The sequence below is a fragment of the Crocodylus porosus genome, unplaced genomic scaffold (assembly GCF_001723895.1).
Source record: "Crocodylus porosus isolate Cpor-Errol unplaced genomic scaffold, CroPor_comp1, whole genome shotgun sequence".
NCBI classification, from domain to species: domain Eukaryota; kingdom Metazoa; phylum Chordata; order Crocodylia; family Crocodylidae; genus Crocodylus; species Crocodylus porosus.
The window spans coordinates 43,860,932-43,869,443 of NW_017728906.1; the positions used below are offsets into that span (position 1 = coordinate 43,860,932).

General features: G+C 41.8%; 1 protein-coding gene across 1 annotated transcript in view; it reads right to left on the reverse strand.

The window, feature by feature from the left end:
• The window catches only part of HSF2BP (heat shock transcription factor 2 binding protein), a 50,523-nt gene that overhangs the window by 34,832 nt on the left and 7,179 nt on the right, over nt 1-8,512 (reverse strand). The window contains exons 2-3 of the mRNA XM_019557115.1: nt 6,706-6,809; nt 1,057-1,206 (exon numbers count right to left, since the gene is read on the reverse strand). Coding sequence (XP_019412660.1) covers nt 1,057-1,206; nt 6,706-6,809 — 254 coding nt within the window. The remainder of the gene's footprint in view (nt 1-1,056; nt 1,207-6,705; nt 6,810-8,512) is intronic.

Genomic DNA, 8,512 nt, shown 5'->3' on the forward strand with positions numbered 1-8,512 from the left:
GCCCTCCAAGGAGGAAATAAAGAGTAGGGCCATGCCAACTGCCTCAGTTCCTTCATCAATGGAATTCTGGCAATAACAGACACATTAGATGCAGCTGTGGAATTTATGTTCTTGGTATGTTTCTATGAATGAAGATTTCTTGGACTTCCAACAAGTATGCTCTTTCCAATGTTGCCAAGCAATGTTGTAACATCTGTACACACAGATGAAAAGTGTATGGCTTGCGATGCAGGACTTGGGCATGACTGATATTATACCTAGATGCAGAGTGAACCTTATCACTGATTGAACACACAGATTTCTAAGCCAGTCTGGGGCTATTATATCTATCTTGGCTGAGTTCTGCTTTAGCTTCCTGCATATCATTGTTAGTATCAAAGCTGGAGGAAATGCATCAAGGTTTAAGAAACACAGAATCAGGAACACACCCAGAACTGACTTGGAGATCCTGACCTTAAAGAGGTCCTTGAAAAATATTGCATGGATTCCATCCCATACAATCTTTTAGACACAAAGGTGGACTTAAGTGCCTAGTGTGAGATTCTATTGTATTCTGCTACGGTCCCTGAAAAACTTTCAGTGAAAAAAGTGAGTGGGTCCCCCTCCTTGCTGCCTTTTTATGACTCAATCTGATGGGTGAGAAGACAGGATAGTACAAAAGTAGATGCATTCATATATTTTCATGACTTGGAAGAAAATAAAATTACACTTCCTAGACACCTTTTGGGTGGAATAGAATCTAGCCTTCCCCCTTTTCATTCAGTACAACATATCTAGCTGCTTGCCCCATTGGAGACAAAATGAAGATGAAACCTATTACAGAACTTGCTCATGCCCAGAACAGTATCAAAGGTACATTGTTATTTGCAGAGCTGCTTGTGTTTAATTTACAAACAAAAAAGTTAGCATCTGTGTATTTAGTTCCAAAAGATGATTTTGTCTTATGTTCAAGTCATGAAATATACCTGCATGTCCAGGTGCTGTTTGGAGCATGCCCCTTATCCAGAATGCTTAATCAGACATTATGCCCAAGATTTACATATCTACTCAACTTACTCCTCCTAGAATGTTTCTAACTGCTTCTTCACTGCTAGAGACGCCCCATAACAAAGTACATACTGCTGCTCCCATTCCTGTACAATACTCTGCCTGCTGCAGTAGTTGCTGTTTTTCCTCATTCAGCTGCTGTCGAAGAGTTAGCTTCTCCTGAAATTAATATAAGAAGAGTTGGGGAGATTGATATCAAATTCCATTTCAGATCATCCCTAGTACATTGCAGCCATTCAATGAGGGAAGCACATTCAAAATAGTTCTGATGAGTTACAGAACAGTCCTGAGTAATGAGGTTGTGCACACTGAGAGGTCAGCAGGAGTTAGGAGCCTGCCCTGTCCTACATAGCCCGTGTAACAGTAAAAGACCTGAACCATAATTGCTAGTAATCCACTAAGACTGGAATAGCTGAGACAGGGAGATCTTAGAGGCAGGAAGACTGACTGGAATGGTAAAACAGCTCCTACTACATAATAACTCTCCCTCTCACTGAAAGATGCATTTTAGCAAGCCAACTTTTATAGCTTCACAACTATATCGTGTATCTCAGGCATTTGTGATAAAGTTGCTTAAGATCCAGGATAAATGCCCTAGATAGAAAAAAGACGTGTAGCTTGTCATTAAGTAGTAAGAGATAAGATTTCCCTGACACAGGGGCAGATTAAGTTCTAGGCCTGAGAAATGCAGGGGCCTCCAAATTTAGGAGCACAGAACCTTGGATGCAAATAGCTGTTTTACTATATAGCTGGCTGCCTTTGATGGAACTCACTGGTTTCATGCTTCATTCACTCTGCAATCAGCAACACAGAACAAAGACCTTGAAAAACAAAATTCAATGAAGTGTGGCAGTATTTTGGATCTGCAAGCATTTCTCTCAACCAGATGAAACCTGGCACAAAGGGGGCTATGAGCAGCAGATGGTTTCAGATCTCATTTAGTCTGAAATCATGCCCTGGTTGAAAGGTGTGGGGATTACTGCTGGAGTCTGTGGAGAGAAGGGAAGACTGGTGCAATCTCAGTCTAATCTCTGCATCTGTAGCAACTAGGCCATGATGAGGAGGTAGGATTGGTACTGGGATCCCAAGAGCTGAAATTTGTCAGGGAGATGGATGTGTGAGGATATGCACTGCACCCATCAATGGAACAGCTACTTGAGAGTACCTTGGGAAGCAGAAACAGACAGTCAGGCACAAGAAAGAATGCCAAATCAAGGGTGAAAAGAAGGGAACATGTACTCCATGTCAGGTGTCATCTACCCCTCTCTTATTTGGGGTCCTCATTTTCAAACACATCACAAGACAACTGTCTTGTCCCCGCCCTCTGCAATCCATGATATCCCATCCTGCTAACTTGACACGCGCAAAGGGAATGAAGTGAGCAGGATGTTTTTATGACGTGCTGGAATAGAAAACAGACCCAAACTCACATGAATAAAATGTATCTTCACGATTTTACTGAAAATCTAATGACATTAGAGGTCTGTATCATAATTTTTGTAGTCGTAGGTTCAAAAATTCTGGAAGATTTAGTGCCATGTCCTATTCTGCCTAAAATGTGTTTAAGTGTTACTTGGACATTTAAAGTCCTGATCCTATTCCAGCACTAAAATTAAGTGGCAAATTTTAAATCTTAACCCACTCTACACGTCTAGACCTGTCCTGCTGTGCAGGTTCAAGAAATACCCTGTATGCCTACCTTAGCCCTTTACACTCTCTTGCAATCCTAATCTGCCCAGGAAAGCACATGAATTCTGGGCAAATCTCACTTAAATTCCTGAAATTTTATTTGCAAGAGGAGAGCACACCCACATCTTAGCCTAATAGCCCAATGGTTAGACCACATGACTAGGACCAGGAAGTAGTAGATCCTGCTTCTGGCCCTCTTCAATTAAATTTTTTTTTTTACTACACCATGTTTAGCTTGTACTGATCATACCTAATAAAGAACGCCTTGCATTCAAAAGCTTGCCTAACTCCATACCAATGAAGCAGTTGGTCCAATAAAAGATATAACCCTAAGACATCCTTGCCTCTTGTTGATTCCTGGACCATCACAGCTTCATCATTTTTAAACTACCATGAAAACCAAGTTCATTTTAAAATGGAGCCTGCTGTAATTTTAAGAACAAAATGGCTAAGTTCAACCAGACTCATCAACTGTTCAGCTACTACTCTTCATCAGCACACTTTTCATTCTACTCAGGTATACTTAACCTTCCTCCCATCTTTTTCTTTTTTTGTACAGTCTTCATTCCATGCTTAAATTTTCCACCTAGGTGCTGATACTCAGTAGTAAGACACACAACTTCAGAGATGTCACAACTAAATAATACAAATCCAAGAGCAAAGCCACAGCAAGTACTTCAAACTGTTAAATTGCCATAACAACAAACAAATGAAGTAGGGAAAACCAGAAATGACATTTAAAAGATTGGGGGGGACTAATCAGATCTGCAGAAACAGCAAATAACTTGGAAAGAAGCAACTGTACAATAGGTTTAGGTCACTGAATAGTTACTATGTTATTCAGTGAAAATATCTCAGGGTAGGGTCAAACTTCATGACTGTAACAGTACTGAACTACGCAATTACGGGATGACGGATAAGAAAAGAACAGTGAACTAAATGTGACGTTTATGTTTCTTATTTAGCTCAGAGAGCTTCTTAAATTCCCTAAACAGGCTATAGAGGATTCCAAGGAAACTTTAGAATGAAAAATGATGATTCATTATTGACCAAGAGAAGAGTATTACCTATCCAGGAAGCCTATTTTCTCTCTTGCATCCATACCAATGAGTCACTGTTTTCAGACAGCTTGATAAACATACAGAAAACAATTCAGTGCATTCCTGAGAATGCCTCAAGCTGATAATTTTGTCCCCAAAGCTCCAGCATCAGCACTACTATGAAAGCATCATTACCTATGTCAACTAAAAGTGTGTTTTCTTTAACACTGTAAAAAAATATTCTCTCTCATAATAACATGCAGAGATACACATTTGTTTTCATGCTAAAGATCCCAAAGGACTACTGCAAGACAACCTACTTTTGAAAATGCAGCACAGACTATCAGTACGGATTCCATAAAACTGAAAATGGAAGGGAAAGCTTTGGCTAAGTCAGTGGTGCTCAATACAGTCTGTGGACCAAATCCATTCCATGGGGCTCCCCACACATCCAAAAATTGGTGGCAGAGATACAGTGTTGCCACCTCCATTAGTGGGAGAGGGGTGGTGGTAGCGTTACTTGCTACAACTCCCCCATTGCCAAATAACCAGACTAACGGGGAACCGCGCACTAGCCTCCAGACTGACCCCACGCATGGGATCTCCTTGGCTCGGTCCCACACTACTTTGGCCCTCAGGCCAGAAGCTTGACCACCACTGGGCTAAAAACACCAAGAAAAATGCCTGCTCTTATTAAATAGATCACGTTTTATAGAAAGTCTCATTCAGGAGAAACCTTACACAGTAAGTTGTCTGGTATTCAGTTTGTCGTGTTTTTATGAACAAGAGTTAAATCGTCTCTGTCAAGATTTAAATCAGAAGCTTTAACACAGATATTTCCACTCCACTGCTTACACCACTGAGGACTTATTTACATGGGAAAATACAATGGAATACTTACTGGGGAACAAGCTATCCTGCAACACCTATTCCAGACTTGCACTCCCTAGGGACAATTATTTCAGAACAAGAGTGTCCATATATGGAACTATTATGGAGTACTGTATTTACATGAACACAAGTTGAGGTTTTTTTCCCTCCAATTCCCACAGGGGCAAAAAGCCCCTCATCTTATAATAACATACAAGAAAATACAAAATACACTGTCTATAATTAAACTGCTGCCAAAAACAGCATGAGCTCAGAAAATTAAACCAACTATGAAGCTCATTAAACACAGCCAACACTGAGCATAACTATAAAACACATGGCACATATTTGGCCAACGTGATGATGGGAACCTTTTGGATTTTTTTTACCTTTAAAAAACAAACAGTGGGTATTCCCTCCAGAGGGAACTAGCACTGGGCCTGGAGGTACTGCAGTACTAGGCCAGCTCCGGGGGGGGTCCAGAGCTAGCCCCAACACCCTCCCAGACATTCACTTTCTACTGGGAAAAATCACTGCTCTCCCAGGTAAAACCACAAGGATACAGGTGTTCAAGGTTTTTCTCCCAGAGTAAAAATTGCTCCCAAAGGATAAAAAAACCTGAGAACAACCAGGGTTAAACCACTCCCAGAAGAGTTTATCCTGGAGAGTGTACATCTGTACACATTCTAAGAAACACATACACTATGCTCAGCAACTGTGGCATGTGGTTTCACTGTGTACACTGAAATGCCCTTACAAGGCTCTATATATTATCCAGTTTGAAAATGAAATGAAACATTAAATTCAAAGGGGATAATTCCTTCAAACAGCTCTAGATGTCAGCTGTCTCAAAAGATAATTTAACAGCTTTGGAGAACATCCAAGCAGCCTTTTTTCATCTTGATACAAAGTACACTTTGACACAGGTCCACAATGATTTGCATTAAGCTGGATTCTAACTAAATAATACAAAAGAAAAACAAACAAGCAGGACATTCACATCCCAAGGGAAAGCTAAGCTAAATGTGTTCTGTTGTTGCTGACATGCAGTTTACACAGCATGCAGGCTCACTAATTATGTTGGAGACAGTACAGATTATGGGACACAATGGTAGAGCGGGTAAGGCATCAATTTATAAATTGAACCATAGTTAAGACTGATCCATAGCCAACCCAGCTCTAAAGATGTACCTGTCACACAGGCTAGGGGGTCAAAAAGCAGCTGGACATGATCCTAGGTCACATCACTTCCTTGTGCCATGCTGGCTACAAAAACTGGCATCAACACAAGCTTGATAAGTTGATAGGCCCATGACAGACTTCTGACCTTTACTTAGATAAGGGTGGCCAATCTGTGGCATTGGCAGCCTGTGTGTGTGACACACCGCTGATCAGGATAGGAACAGGCAGCTGAGCAGCAAATAGAGCAGGTAGCAGACCTCAAAGCAGGAGATCAGGCAAGGAGTACAGGACAAGAAGCAGAAAACAGAGCAGTAGATTGGGCAGAGGAAGGGGATTGGAGTGGCACCTGGGGAGAGCAGAAGGTTAATTTGTTACACGTCCACTAAAAGGTTTGCTCCTACTGACTTAGACTATGATATACATTCATACCTAGTCGGGAAACAGTTAATTCATTACAGCAGTACAACTATTATTTTATGTCTGAAAACCAGAAATAAAAGTTATTTTAGAAATATGCAAAATAGCAAAAGGGAAAGAAAACCAGACCAAAGCGTGATTTTGGCATAGATGGTTTGCCTTTAAGAGGTCAGCTTTGAATAATCACGAATATTAAAATCACATTATACATTGGTATTCTTAGAATACGCGCCTTTCTTTTCTAGAACAACCTTACAAAGAAAAAAATTAACAGTTGAACCTTTTTGTGTACAATTAAACATTTACTTGGTTAGACAAAGACAAGGTCAAGAAGTTTTTAATGTTGTACAGAATCTATAAAACGAAAATGGATTTTATCTTAGAAGAGTAAACTTAATTTCCCTGGACCTTCTACTAAAATTCAAGTATAGATACAACCCTTTTTTGTGAACAAATGTACCTTCTTCTCCCTCATGCAATCTGCCTGGGCTGTTTCCAGACGGGCTTTGAAGTGTTTACAATCCATTCTGAGCTGCTCTAGTTCTTGCTCTCTTTTCTCCATACCTGTAAAAAGAATTTAAAGAAATTAAATATGTAGGAGTTAAAAGCAGCCATTTACATTAAGGATGAGCATATCTTAGATGCAGTGTGAAGAATCCATTTGAAATATTTGGTTGTGTGCCTCCTCCTTGTGGCTAGGGAAGTCTATAACAATTTTCCATGTTGTTAAACGATTATTACAATAATGGCACTAAAGTAACACGCTTTTTTATTTAAACTGGGCAAAACAAGGTAAGTCAAAGCAAAGGGTAAAATTTATTTAATCACAACGATGCATACTATGCTTTGGGGACAAAGCATAGTATATTACAGTAGAGCTGAGCTCTGGTTTGCTCGGAACATTTCCGTTAATTGCTGCAGATGATCCAGCTCCTTTTTACCAAAGCGTAGCAGTAAGTATGGTGACATTCCCTGAGCAAAATCAGAATACTACAGATCAAAGTTTATAGTGTGCTAGATAAATGCTAAGAATATCAGGGGATAGACAAGTATAAAAACTGTATGGATATCAAATGATACAGATACAAGCTATTAACAATACAGCTATTACCTCTGCATGATTTTATAGCAACACAATAGTAGCTAGTATCAAAACTGCTTGAACTCTGACCCTGTTTCAAGGGTCAAAGTTAGGGTGACCTAGCTCACTTGTATCACTACAGGTTCACGTAAACATAACGGGTAGGAGTGCACTGATAAAGATTTTCTTGACCAGTACCAATGGCTGATTATTAACCAGCAATACTGGCAGATACCAATGCAATACACAATTTACAGGGATGTAGCCTGGCAGCTTAGAGCAGTGCCCTGCAGGTAAGTCTGTGAGGGAGGGAAGAGGTGGTAGGGAGGCGGGGCAGGGTAGGTTGAGGCCCCCCACAGCAAGGGAGTGGGGCAGGGGTAGGCACTGCCCAGTCGGGGCCAGGAGCAGGACAAAGCCACAGGTGGCTCGTCCAGGGGACACAGGGGGAGGTGACGCCCCACCACTGTGCGTACCCCTGGGAGAGGAATGGGGGCATGTGCCCCCCTGGATTTGAGCACAGTGCAAGGGCAAGCTGCCCATTGTAGGCTCGTGGGCCGCACCAGCCTCTTACCAGAAGAAGAGCTGGACCAGGGCTGCACTCAGAGCAGGTGGGAGAGGGGAAGGGCAGTGCTGGTGGGCTACAGCCACCCCAAAATTCCCCACAGTAACCCCTATCAGTGCTGCAGATTTCACAGATTTCATAGACATTTGGGCTGGAAGGGACCCCAGAGAATCATCAAGTCTAGCCCCCTGCCCCAGGGGCAGGAAGTCAACAGGGATCATAGGATCCCAGCAAGGTAAGCATTCAAGTGCATCTTGAAGGCGTTCAAAGTAGGTCCTTGAACCACCTCTGGTGGCAGTCTATTCCAAACCTTGCGGGCTCGGACAGTAAAGAAGTTCTTTCTTATGTCCAGCCTGAAATCGGTCGCAGCGGAGTTTGTGACCATTCAGTCTTGTCATCCCTTGGGGAGCTCTGGTGAACAGACATTCCCCCAGAACCTGATGAGCACCCTTGATAAACTTATAGGTGACCACCAGATCACCTCTGAGCCTGCACTTTTCCAGGCTGAAGAGTCCCATGGCTCTCAGCCTATCATCATAAGATCTGTTTTCCTGACCTCTGATCATGCACGTGGCTCTCCTCTGGACTCTCTCAAGCTTCTCCACATCCTTTTTGAATTGCGGA